Consider the following 13,870-nt stretch of genomic DNA (forward strand, 5'->3'; position numbering starts at 1 on the left):
GGATGTCTGAGTTTGAGGCCAACCCGGTCTATAGAGTGAGTCTGAGAACAGCCAGGGCTACACAGAGAAATCCTGTCTGGGGGCTGGAGAGATGGCTCAGCGGTTAAGAGCACTGACTGCTCTTCCGAAGGTCCTGAGTTCAAATCCCAGCAACCATCCATAATGAGATCTGATGCCCTCTTCGGGGTATCTGAAGACAGCTACAGTGTACTTATAATAAATAAATAAATCTTTAAAAAGAAAAAAGAAAGAAATCTTGTCTGAAAAAAACAAATACATGCATAGATAAATAGACAGGTAAATGATAGATAGGTAGATGATAGAGATAGATAGATAGATAGATAGATAGACAGACAGACAGATCAGAAAGGGGCTAGAGAGCTGGCTCAGTGATTATAGTATACACTACACTTCCAGAGGACTAAAGTTCAGTTCCCAGGACCCAGTGGGCTACTCACCATTCAGAACTACCTGTAATGTCTCCTCCAGGGGATCCAACACCCCACACACTGCTGCTGTGTACATACCCACACACTGACATGTAATTAAAAGTAGAACAAAGTTTTAAAACTGTTCAGACAGTAGTTTGGAATTTTGAAATTTTAAATTTGAGTTAACTCTGATATTCTGTAAATGATATTGATAATCATAGCTTAGTTATAGCATACATGTATACATTAGCTTGTATTATATACTCTAAGTGAAACAGATACGGAGCTCATCAACTGTCACAATAACCGGCTGACGTATGTGCTGATGTTGTCTCTACTTTCCTGGTGAGGAGCAGAGCTGGAATTTCAACGCCAATGGTTTGACTCCACAGTATGTGCTGATTGTAACAGAAGGAAGGCTTTATCTCTTCCACTAGAGTTGCTGATACGTGGCAATACCTTATCATCTTCTTTACAATTGCCACTCCTTTTCACTGTGACACGGCTCTTTGTTTTTAAAATTTTAATTATATGATACTACATTTTCCTATTCATTTACTTTCATCCTGTCTTTATCTTTGTACCTAAAGTGTGTCTGTTGGGCCATGAGATGGATCATCAGCAGGACCCATGTGGTAGGAGAGACTAGACCAGGGAAAGCTGTCCTCTGACCTCCAAATGTGCCATGGCGCGTGCGCACACACACACACACACACACACACACACACTTTCTTAAAGCTCTATGGGGAGTTGTAGGTTAGGGTTTAGCTTAGAGTTTCTATGATAAAATACCGTGCCCAAGGTAACTTATAAAAGGAAGAGTTTAACTGAGCTACTAGTTCCAGAGGGTTAGAGTCTACAACTGGCAGAGTGAAGAACTGGCAGCAGGTAGCTGGACCGCGGTCAAGAGTTCAGGCCTTGATCCACAAGACACAGAGCACACTGTGAATGCCACTAAGTTTTTGAAACTTCAAAGCCCACCCCCCAGTGACACACCTCCAACACAGCCACACCTCCTAATCCTTCCCAAACAGTTCCACCAACTAGGGACTAAGTATGCAAACATCTGAGGGTATGGGGGCCATTCTCATTCACACCTCTGCAGGAAACTCGGTGTGGTAGGTGTGTAGTCAGTGAGGAGGAAGATTCTAAAACCGAGGTGGTAGAGACGAGGAAGGTGTCCAGGGGTTGGGAACTGTGCCTCTGGATAAGGTGACACCATAGCTGTTACATAAGGATTTCTTTACCAGACAGATTTGACCACCCGATGCTTTGTCCTTCAAAGAGTGGGACCATGTTTCCCCAGCCTGTGCTAATCTGGGCATGTGCTGTGCATCTGAAGCTCTGAGGGCCATGTCTGGTGTCGCTACTGACAACACCTTCTCCCCTTGATCTGGGCTCGTCTCCATCTGCATAGCTAGCACTGTGTGGCCATGGTTTGGGGAGGATCTTAGAGATGCAAGATGGACTCAGACAGACCTGCTTTGGTTTCAGGAGGCTGAGTGGCTACAGGCTTAGCACACCAGTGGGTGGTGTGGCCCTCTGATCTCAAGCTTCTATTCAACTGGCACCAGTGAAGAAAAGCAAGAGGGGTAGGCAATGCAATGCTGAGGGCTTGATGTAAACAGAGCCTGACATCACTTGGATCGTCTAGGTTCCCTAGTACCACTGAGCAAGCAGATAAATGGGCTCGCACTTAGAAAAATAAAATGCCAGTTTAGATGTTAAACGTGACAAGCCCATGGAGCGAGCGTGAGAGGCTGGTAATGGGAGGAAGAAAGAAACGTCCATAAAGTAAACTGTCTCACGTGATTCTGCCAACAAACCATTGTCTTAGGTCAGCAAAATGTATCACGTGCAAGCCCCTGTGTGTCCCCGCGTGTGCCGGGTATGGTTGTCCTGGGCTGTAAGTCACTTACCTGACACTTCTCTCTGGCTTAGATGACAGCGCCTCCGCTGCCAGCAGCATGGAGGTATCAGACCGCATCGCCTCTCTGGAGCAGCGCGTCCAGATGCAGGAGGATGACATTCAGCTGCTCAAGTCAGCGCTGGCCGACGTGGTTCGGAGGCTGAACATCACGGAGGAGCAACAGGCTGTGCTTAACAGGAAAGGACCTACCAAAGGTGGGCATGGCGCAGCATCCATAGCAGCATTAACTATTCTCTCTCCTGCTCCGGTGATTCACCCCAAAACTGACTCCAGATCAAAATGCCCTCAGCCCCACCCACTGAACCAATTGCACTAAGGTCGACAGTCTTTGCTTGTGTGCCTTGGGTGAGTTGTCCTGTGTGATGCTGAGGTGTGTCTTTGTAGATGGTCCCTAAATGCTCTTTGAGTCAAGGAAGGGACCATGCACATGGACCACTGAGGACAGTTAAGGTTGCATGAACAGCGAGTGCTGACAGAGAAAGCCCCAGCCCCTTCTGGAGGTTCCACCCAGAGAGCCCACTGGTGTATCCCATCTCTTCCTGTGTCCTCAGCTTCCAGCGAAGCACAAGAAAGTCATGTGATGCACGGCGGCCCCTCCCTCAGTCTGGGTGTAGATGTAGGAGGCTCCCTTTAGAAAGCTGAGTCCAGAGGCATCTAGCTGGCCGGTTTGCTCAGCTTCTTTTAGTGTGTGACTTGTGCTATTTTTGAGACCCATGTACTACCTGTGGGGACTCAGCCTTCAGCAGAGCATACCGGTCTCCTGACATTTTCTTCTGAGGGCAGTGGCTCATCTTTCGCCAGAGTTGATTTTCTGGCTGTCCCATCAGGCAGTGAGCTTCCCCTGGCTAAGACACCCTGAGCTTGTAGTGTGTTAAAGTCCCTTTGCAACGCCTTTCTTAGCTGGGCGTGGTGGTGTGCACCTTTAATTTCAGCGGCCAGAAAGCAGAGGCTCTGTGACTTCTGAGACAGTCAGGACTACACAGAGAGACCCTGACTCAAAAATAAAACAAGAACAAACCTTTCTTGAACCATGGAGATAGCTCAGTCAGTCATGTAAAGTACGTGCCAAGTAAGCACGAAGACCAGAGGACGGTCCCTACTGCGTGAGGTGGCAGGGGTGTCCAGGTCATGGTTCTAGTGCTAGAGAAGAAGATGGCTTCCTGGGTGTCACTGGTTGGCCTAGCCTACTTGGCAAGCTTCGGGCCAGTGAGAGATCTTGTCTTTAAAAGCAAGGCACAGGAACTCACCTGTGCAGGTGTTCCCTCTCCCTCTCCCTCCTCCTCCCTCTCCACCCTCCTTCCCCTCTTCCTCCCTCTTCCTCTCCCCCTCTCTCCCTCTTTCCTTGTTTTTTGTTTTGTTTTTGTTTTTGTTTTGAGACAGGGTTTCTCTGTGTAGCCTTGGCTGTCCTGGAACTCACTCTGTAGATCAGGCTGGCCTCGAACTCAGAAATCTGCCTGCCTCTGCCTCCCAAGTGCTGGGATTAAAGGGGTGCGCCACCACTGCCCGGCTCTTTCTCTCCTTGTTTCCTGGAGGCTTGGATTGTCACTGGAGTTGGGAGAGAGCTGTCTAACGTTTAATCTCCTTGGCCTCTCTCAAGCCTTGCCTTCTCCCTGCCTGACTAGGTCTCCTCTCTAAGGAAAGGGACCCATCCCTTGTCCTTCCTGACATTTGAGGGCCAAACTACATCAGAGGCATACACTACTCTCAGCTCTGTATTTTGAATAATCCTTTCCAGTGACCTTTGCTTCTAAGTTCCAAAGCAGTTGCGGGTATTTCGGACCAGAAACCCAGTTATTTTAGACGTTCATGACCCGCTTAACTTTCCACAAATAGATCTGATGACGACAGTGTCCCAAAGGGTGCCTTGAAAGAAGGCTCGGGGTTTCCAAAATCTCCTTATTTTTTAAGAGTAGAGGAAAGAACAGACAGGGTTCACGCAGGGTTATTTTACTTGATGATGAGTGATGAGCGACAAACTAGAAAGAGTTTCACGGTTTCCTAACGCCTCACTGTGTGCCGCTTTCACAAGTGGAAATCGTTATCAGTTTGAAAGTCACTGAGAAATGAAAGGAAATCAGGAGAGTGGGAGATATGCATCAAGAGAGGCGCCATGGCCCTACATTACGTCATTGGGGAGGGGGCGGAGCTGCACATCCGAGGCTCTGGGGACGGAGCTGTGCATCCCTGGCTCTGGGGGCTGGGCCTGAATTTTACAGAGCTGTGTCGTTGGGACCTGGACTGTAGGAGAGTAGAAGAGGTGAGCCAGGACCAGCATGCATCATTCCTCTCTCTGCTCTTGACTGTGGCTATGGTGTGACCAGCCGCCTCACGTTCCTGCATTGACTTCCCTGCTATGGCCAGCGATGCCTGGAACTGTGAGATGAAATAAGCCCTTTCTCCATAAGCTGCTTTTTGTCAGGGTGTTTTTATCCCAGCAGTAGAACTGAAGCCAGGATATCAAACCTCATCTTCGTGCTAGGGACTTTCAGTTCTTGTTCCTAACCCTCTCAGTGAGCTGCCACATGGGCACTGCCAGCCTTATGTTATAAGGAAGTTGAAGCTTAGACAGGGAATTGGCATATCCCTGCCTGGTCCTGGTTGATGGTCAGATCAGCCCTGTGTGCCTCAAGGGTCTCTGCCCTGTGTTCACACATATCTGTCAGTCCCCCTGAGACCTGGCTTACATCCATCCTATCCTTGATGGTGCTCCCACCTCAGTATTTGCAGTGCTCCCTTTATCTGAGAAGTTCTTGTGTCATCCCTGCATTTACTCTAGGAATGATTAAAATGTGATTTTTTTTAAGCACTTAACATTTTATGAAGCAGAAGGATATCTTCTATCTTAATGTTCCCTGGAAAGCAGGAAATCATTCCTCCCAGCAACTGGAGACAGGAAACTGTATTATTCCTTTCCCACGATCTGTGGTATATGTGTGTGTGTGTGTGTGTGTGTGTGTGTGTGTGTGTGGTGTGTGTATGGTGTGTGTGTGTGTGTTTCTACATGACCCCTCTACCATGACTCTAAGACAGTGTCAACCAAATGCTGACTTTGAAAGTGAGGAATCTGCTAGTACCTTGTATGAAACAGTGCTCTCTAGAGGAACAGAACTGATAGAATGAATATATATATATATATATATATATATATATATATATATATATGAATTATTAGGGTAGCTTACAGGCTGTGGTCCAGGTAGTCCAAGAAATGGCTGTTTACCAACAGACAGCCCAAGAATCCAGAAGCTGCTCAGTCCACAGGCTGGGTGTCTAACTGGTCTTCTGTATATCCTGGGGTCCTGAAGAAATAGATTCTAATGCCAGTGAAGTAGATCTGCTAGCAAGGCAAGAGCAAGCAGGCGAAGAGCAGAGCTTCCTCCTCCTCCCATGGCCTTATAGGCTGCCCCAGAAGGTGCGGCCCACTGATAGTCTCACCTCAAGGGAGCCAGATTAAAAGTGGGTCTCTCCTTTGTTGTGTGGGTTGGCACACACTTTTAACCCCAGCACCTGGGAGGTAAAAGCAGGCAGATCTCTGAGTCTGAGGCCAGCCTGGTCTACAAAGTGAGTTTGGGCTACACCAAGAAATCTGGTCTTGAAAAACAAAAGAAAAAAGAACAAAAATAGTGGGTCTTCCCACTTCAAACAATTTAATAACAATAATGATAATAATGAAGAAGAAGAAGAAGGAGAAGGAGGAAAAGGAGAAAAGAAAATCCCTCACCAGTGTACCCTGCTGCTCAGACTTTAGTTAATTCCAAATGTCAAGTTGATAACCAAAAATAGCATCACATACCTGGTAGGAATCCCAGAGAAGGGTGTGACAGCCAGGATGGTAAGGACAAGCGGAAGACCAAGGCTGACAGTTCCATATCCAGCTGTGCTCAGTGTGGTCCCTAGAGCTCCAGAACATTGTGGACAGTGGGGCAGAGAGGTAGTCTCATGCCCTCCCCTTCCCCTCCTCCCAGCACACTCTCCAGGTCACCTCACACCCACCAAGTGGGTGGGGTCAGGTGAACTTGATGGGCCACATTATGTCCCCAATCAGGAAGCAGAGACCAATGAACACAGACCACTACTGAGTCCTGTTTATCTGCTGTTGCACTGTTCAGGGTCCCAGCCAGGGAATGGTTCCACCCACAGTGAGCAGGTCTTCCCACATCAATGAACCTAACTAATGTAATCCCACAGGCACTCAGAACCAGCTGATTCTAGATTCTGTCAAGTTCCCAGTTAATGCTAGCGGTCGCACTCACTCGGACTTCTGACCGTGTGTGGTACAGGCAGTCTGTTTACTTTGGTCACTGAAGCGGCCAGCTGTTAGACGGACCAGCTTGCCTATCCATCTTACCTGTGGGGGGACATCTTGGTTCCTTCCAGTTTTTGACAATTGTGACTAAAACTGCTATAAATGTTTACATGCAGGTCTGTGCAGACATACGTTTTCAGACAATTAGGTAAATACTTAGTGTGAGAATGACTACCAGATCATATGGTAAGATTATATTTAGCTTTATAAGACATTGCCAAACTGTATTCCAAAGTAGCGTCACCATTTATCATCCTGTTATCAAAGCATGTGAGTTTCTGTGGCTCCTGCTGGCTTGCAATTGCTGTTTCGTCTTGGTTTTGGGATTTCAGCCATTTGAATAGCTGTTTAGAGCTAGTTCATTAGTGTTTTAATTTGCATTTTCTAATGACAGTGATGTTAGCCATCTTTTCATGTGTTCATTTGCCACCTGAAGACCTTTAGTGAGGCGTCTCTTCTTATCTTTTGTTCATTATTTTTTAAAACTTGGGCCATCTGTTTTCCTACTGTTGAACGTTCAGAGTTTGTATACCCTGTACAAATCCTTTATCAGATACACAATTTATCAGATGGGCATTTTCTTCCAACCTATAATTTGTGTTTCTGTCCTCTTTAAATTTCTTTGACAAACTTGTAAAGTTCTTAATGAGGCCCACATGGATGAGACTTTTAATATTTATTAGTTTAATTAAAAAAAATTATGGGTAAGAGTGTTTTGTCTGTGTATGTGACAAATGTATGCCTGGTGCCCAAGGAGGTCAGAGGAAGGTATTGGATCCTTTGTAACTGGAGTTGTGGACGGTTGTGAGCCACTGTGTGGATTTAAGGAATGGAACCCAAGACCTCCACAAGAGCAGCCAGTGCTCTTAACCTCGGGGCCATCTCTCCAGTCCCAGTGATGGTGAGTTTTAACTATTAGCTTGCCCTGACTACAATCACCGGAGAGGTTGAGCTTCAGTTGAGGAACTGTCTAGGGCAAGTTGGCCTGTGGCCATGCGTGTGAGAGACTGTTTTAACTATTAGCTGATGAAGGAGGGCCCAGTCCATGTGACATCACCATCCCCTGGGTAGGACGTCTCCAACGCTAGGAGAGAGTAGAGCTGAGAAAAGACACAGAGCTGTTGTGGACGTGTTCTCTTCTCTGCCCATCTCTGTGGATGTGTCATGCCTGGCTGCTTGAGTTCTCGCTTTGACTTCCCCTCAGCGATGAACTGTGACTTGGAACTGTAAACTAAATGTACCCTCTCTTCTGCTATGCTGCCTTTGGTTTGAGTATTTTATCACAGGGAGAGAAATGAAAACAGAACAGAGCCATATCTTAAGCAGCATCGTTGTGTTTAAGGAAGTGGCTCGGTTGGTTGAGTGTTTATGTAGCATACACAATCCCCGGGTTTGATCCACATGCATCACTGTGCAAGCTTGACACAGTGGTGCACATCCGTAATGTAAGTGCTTGGGACGCAGGGAGACTAGGGAGTGGAGAGGGAGCAGGGGAGGAAGAGAAGGAGAAGGAACAGGAGAAGGATCCGTGGGAACTGAGGAGGAGGAGGAGCCAGGGAGGGGGAGCAGGAACAGCAGAAACTGAGGAGGAGGAGGAGGAGGAGGAGCAGGGGAGGAGGAACAGCAGGAACTGAGGAGGAGCAGTAGGGGAGGAGCAGCAGGGGAGCAGGAACTAAGGAGGAGGAAGAGGAGCAGGGGAGGAAAAGGAACAGGAGGGGGAGAAAGGGAAGGAGCAGGGAAGGAAGAACAGGAGAAAAAGCAAGAGGAGGAGCAGGGAGGAGGAGGAGCAGGGAGGAGGAGGAGCAGGGAGGAGGAGGAGCAGGGGAGGAGGAGGAATGGGGAGGAGGGACAGGAGATTACTAAGCCCTTCAGAGCTTGCTTCTATAGAGATGTTCAGCTTTGTGCTTCTCATTGCTTGTGAGTTGACATCTCTGTAGGGTGAGGATGCTATCCAGGGTCATAGTTTGGTCATCATTGCTGATAGTCCCACCGCTTGCCTTTGTACCCATGCCACTTTTGCTGGCTTTTAGAACTGTAATCACCTGTGCAGTCTGGTTCCTCACGGCTTGGGCTCTGTGGATCGTTCCTGCTGCAATGGCAACGTTCTGACGTCATCCTTTGCTTCTCTTGCAGCGAGACCACTGGGGCAGACCCTGCCTTTGAGAACTACCGTCAACAATGGCACCGTGTTACCAAAGAAACCCAGTGCCTCCCTCCCATCCCCCTCCGGGGCCAGGAAAGAAATAGTTGTGCCGGTAACCAAAAGGTAGGCCACTTGAAAGACCACCTCCCCCTCCCACACACCTGACTTCTCAAAGCAGCTCTTTAGGGGTCTAGAAGGAGCCCCCCTCTCTCATAAGATGCTTGTGGTTTCATCTGATTTGAGGCTTGTAGAAGCCCTGGCTTTGATGCGTTGCCATCCACGAACGGTAGGTAACATCGTATCTGCTTTATATCTAAGGTTGTACTTATGAAATCTCAGCCAAGACAGTAGTATGGGGTAAGTATTTTTGCTTACCGTTTATAAAAACAGCTGGGATTCCAACCCACATCCCTCCATGCACCATAGCAAAACTCATATTGCCATGGAAACCTTTAAGTTTTATTGGTAAGATTTGGGTAAACTCATTCTTTTAAATTGGGATTCTAGACACCTGTGTTGTCTTCCGAGCGATCACAGTTCACATTCAACTTTTTGATGACTGACTGACTATAGCATTTCAATGTCGTCTTTTATAATCAACATTAATTTTTAGACTATAGAAAGTTAAATGCTCACTCATTTTATAGTGTAGCTAGCTTTGAAGAAACTCCCTGAAACGATACTTCGAGTGTGTGGTGAGAGTGTAGCAGAGGGCTGGGAAGTGCTGCAGAGGCTAAAACACTTCCTGTGTGGTTCAGATCCCAGGAACCCACATAAACACTGGGTGGTAAGGCAGCCAGAAAGCAAAGTCAGGAGCCACCCCGCAGGCCAGCCAGGCCAACCTTCTCAGTGAGCTCTAGGTTCACCTGAGAGACCCTGCCTCAATGAATAAGGTGGAGCGCGCAATCAAGGAAGACTCCTGATTTCAACCACATGGTTGTATATGCACATATAAACACAAATGCAATATACACACACCACAACACACATATACCACCCACACACACCCACACACAAAACATACTCCTGGACATAAACAAAAGCATACACATCAAACACACATGCACCATACAACACACATACCATACCACACACACCAAGCATTCACACACACACACCCCACACCACACACACAGATACACACACACCAAGCATACACACACACACACATACACACACACACACCACACCACACACACCAAGCATAGACACACATACCACATCACACACCACACACACACACACACCACACCACACCACACACACCACACCACCACACACACCAAGCGTTCACACACACACACCCCACACCACACACACAGATACACACACACCAAGCATACACATCACACACACATACCACACCACACACACCAAGCATAGACACACATACCACATCACACCACACACACACACACACACCACACCACACACACCAAGCATACACACACCAAGCATATACACATACCACATCATACACAAACCATACACACACATACCACCCCCCCCACACCAAGTGTACACACACACACACCACACCACACACACCAAGCATACACACATACACACACCACACCACACACACCAAGCATACACACATACACACACCACACCACACACANCACACACCAAGCATACACACATACACACACCACACCACACACACCAAGCATACACACATACACACACCACACCACACACACCAAGCATACACACACACACACACATACCACATCACACACAAAGCATACACACACATACCACACCACACACACACCAAGCATATACATACACACACACATACTACACCACCACCCACCCACCCACCCACACATACATACCACTCACACACACACACACACACACACACACAGAGAATACAGCAAGCCTGTTGAGTTCACCAAAATACCAGTGGCCTTAGGGACACTGGGGATTTGGATATGGGGGCTGCACCTGCTGCCTCTGTGCCCTAGAATAGGAACCTAGCCATCACCCTCACTTGTCACTTCCTCTAATTTACTCTTGAGGTCCCTCCCAAGAAGGTGGCCATGAACCCCAGCCATGCCGTCTGGGCCCAGGGCATGCCTTCATGAGATGACACTTTGTGTCAACAGAGGCTGGATGCCTGTGTCCCCCCAACCCAGGAAACTTGCTAGTATATGGTGGGGCCCCTGTGGCTGTTGGACCTGCCCCGCTTCATTCTAACCAAGGTAATGGCTCTCTGGGACAGCCCTGACCTCCCTGTTCATCAGGTGAGACACAGAGTAGGCTTGACAAGATGCATGGAACATTTTATCACCATCCCAGCTCGGTTTCCTGCTGCTGTGATAAAACACCCAATGCAAGCAACTTAAGAATTAAAGTTAATTTTAGCTCATCATTCCAGGTTGGGAGAGTCAAGGCGGGACAGAAACCAACTAGTCACACCCACAGTCAAGAAGAGAGAGAGAGAGAGAGAGAGAGAGAGAGAGAGAGAGAGCGAGAGAGAGAGAGAGAGAATGCATGCTTGTTTGTCAGGGCCCAGCCCATGAAATGGAGCTGTTCACATTGAAAGTAGGTCTTTCAACCTCTATTAACCCAGTTCAGAAAACCCCTGCAGGCATGCCCGCAAGCCAACACAGTCCAGGCAATCCCTCATCAGACTCTCTTCTTTACTTTGATTGTGTCAAATTAATAATTAAAACTCACCATCATGGTCACTGACAGACAGATCCATGGGAGAAGAAGGTACTTGTGGGACCTGCATAGAGATCTCAACCTTTTGGGGACTCTGCTTTTATCAGGGCCAATGGTGTCATCTGGCTGTCCAGAGAGTGTCGATAGTTGCTGACTTTAAAAAAAAAAAAAAAAAAAGCAAGTGGACAACTTCCTTTGTCCCTGGTGTTGGCAGCTGGGGACTGTGCTGTGGTTTGGTTTGCGAAGTGAGGAGTGACTGGGTCATAGTTCAGATGGAGAGTCATTGTAAGTAGGTCAAAGGTGATGAGGTACAGCTGATACTAAATCAATTCTGTCAGGCCTAAAGTGGATGGTGTTAAGTTAGGACATCTTTGAAATATATATAGAATTAATCAGAACATCTTGCTCTTCACCAAGCAGATTCTCCTTACAGTGCTTTTTAAAACTTTAAAGTGCAGCCAGGTGCTGGTGGCACACGCCTTTAATCCCAGCACTCAGGAGGCAGAGGCAGAGGCCAGCCTGATCTTCAAAGGGAGGTGTAGGACAGCCAGGGTTACATGGAGAAATCCTGTCTTGAAAAACCAAACCAAACCAAATCAAAACAAAAACAAACAAAACCACAAACAAACAAGAACAAAACAAGACAAACCCACAGCCACGCCCCTTTAAAGCGCTTTTTGCTCAGACACATTTTATATCGTTCAGTCTTTGCTTGGATCATCCAGTTTTTATAACCAACACAAGATGTCCTTCGGATTGTTCTGACGGTGGGAGGTGGCACTTTGACTCTCTAGATGTAACACCAACAAAATTGACTTTTTCCTGTAAATTTCAGGGCTTTATCTGCTATTTTTTTATTGTAATAAAAGCCACCTAACATTAAATTTGCCATCCAACAGTATATTGCTGTCCAGCAGATTCCCAGAACTTTTCGTCTCTCAAAATGGAATCTCTCTGTCCATTAAATATTTCAGCCCCACAGCCCCTGACACGACTCCTCTTCCCTCTGACTCTGTTTTACCTCATTTAATTATATATGTGCACATGTGTGCGGCACCACACACATACCAACATGCCATGGTTGTCCACACAGAGGTCAGAGTGCAACTTGTAAAGCTCACTTCTCACTCTCCACCGTGTGGGCCCTGGGCATGACACTCCGCTCGCCAGCTTGGGAGTAAAGTATCTCTGCCCACAGAGCCCTCATGCTGGTCCACTTCTGGCATTAAATGTATAGGTAACTACATTTGCCCTTGCAATTTTTTAAATTACATTTTTATTTGTTTTGGTTTTATTTGTATGAGTGTACGAGAGAGAGAGAGAGAGAGAGAGAGAGAGAGAGAGAGAGAGTTGCCTCATGTGTTCTGATGAAGGTAACTCCTCAACTGAAGGTTCTTCTTCCAAGGTAAGTCTAGTGTGTAAGTTTACAAAAACTAGCCAGCACCATTACCTTTGAAGTCTTAATAAGGATTGCACTGAATCTGTAAAGTGCTTTAAATAATATGGCCACTGAGTCTTCTAATCTACAAACATGGTCTTTCTGTTCATTTATACCTTAAAATTTGTTTGTATCTTAATTTTTCTTTTAGCAAAATTGTATGGTTTCGAAGTGTGCACGTCTTTTGCTTTCTAAGATAAGGTTGTTCCTAAGTAGGCGTTTCTGATGTAGTAATAAATGGAAGTGGTCTCTCTGCTTCCTTTCGGATCGGACGGGGATAACACCCCATTTTTTGTGTTGATCTTTTAGATCTTGAAGTTTTGCTGAAATTGTTTACTTGTTGTGCCTCATCCTGTACAGCTCTGGGGACAGAGTGGACTGGGGCTCTGAGGGAATGAGTAAGGACAGAGACACAGACAGCTGGGGTCAGGTGGTCCAGGCCCTTGTATAGAGATGCCTTGGCATTGTGAAACCTGAGGGTATTTATTGTGTAGAAGGGAACAGGGAGGCAAAATGGTGGCACAAATACAGCTGACAGAGAGTGGGTTATCGCCTACAGACGTCAAGGAGTCGGGGTTGTTATGAACAGAGGACAAGGAGGCAGGATTAGCTAATCTTGGCAGGAGCTGTCTTCAGGCTATAAAACTCAGGAAGCTACAGTGAACATTTCCTTCATGCACTGTCACCATCTGCACATGGACCCAAGGAAGGCTCTGCCCCTGTCATGGGGCTAAGACACTGAGACCCTTGACATGTTCGTGCCTGTGACAAACAGCATACATTCACCCGGGACTTCATATCCTACATAGTGTGTGTGTGTGTGTGTGTGTGTGTGTGTGTTGAACGTTCTGTGGCTTTTGATTTTTGTTTGCACACTCATTACCGTGTGCTGTCTACAGAGGTGCACTTGTGTCTTCCAACTGTGGATGGTTTAGTTTTTCTTGTC

General features: G+C 47.0%; 1 protein-coding gene across 7 annotated transcripts in view; it reads left to right on the forward strand.

The window, feature by feature from the left end:
* Eml1 (EMAP like 1) overlaps positions 1-13,870 on the forward strand; it is a 162,427-nt gene that overhangs the window by 90,752 nt on the left and 57,805 nt on the right. For all 7 annotated transcript variants that reach the window (XM_029541178.1, XM_021201528.2, XM_029541180.1 and 4 more), the window contains exons 2-3: positions 2,373-2,555; positions 8,801-8,933. In XM_029541178.1, the coding sequence (XP_029397038.1) occupies positions 2,373-2,555; positions 8,801-8,933 (316 nt within the window). The remainder of the gene's footprint in view (positions 1-2,372; positions 2,556-8,800; positions 8,934-13,870) is intronic.

The sequence above is a fragment of the Mus pahari genome, chromosome 7 (genome assembly GCF_900095145.1).
Source record: "Mus pahari chromosome 7, PAHARI_EIJ_v1.1, whole genome shotgun sequence".
NCBI lineage: Eukaryota > Metazoa > Chordata > Mammalia > Rodentia > Muridae > Mus > Mus pahari.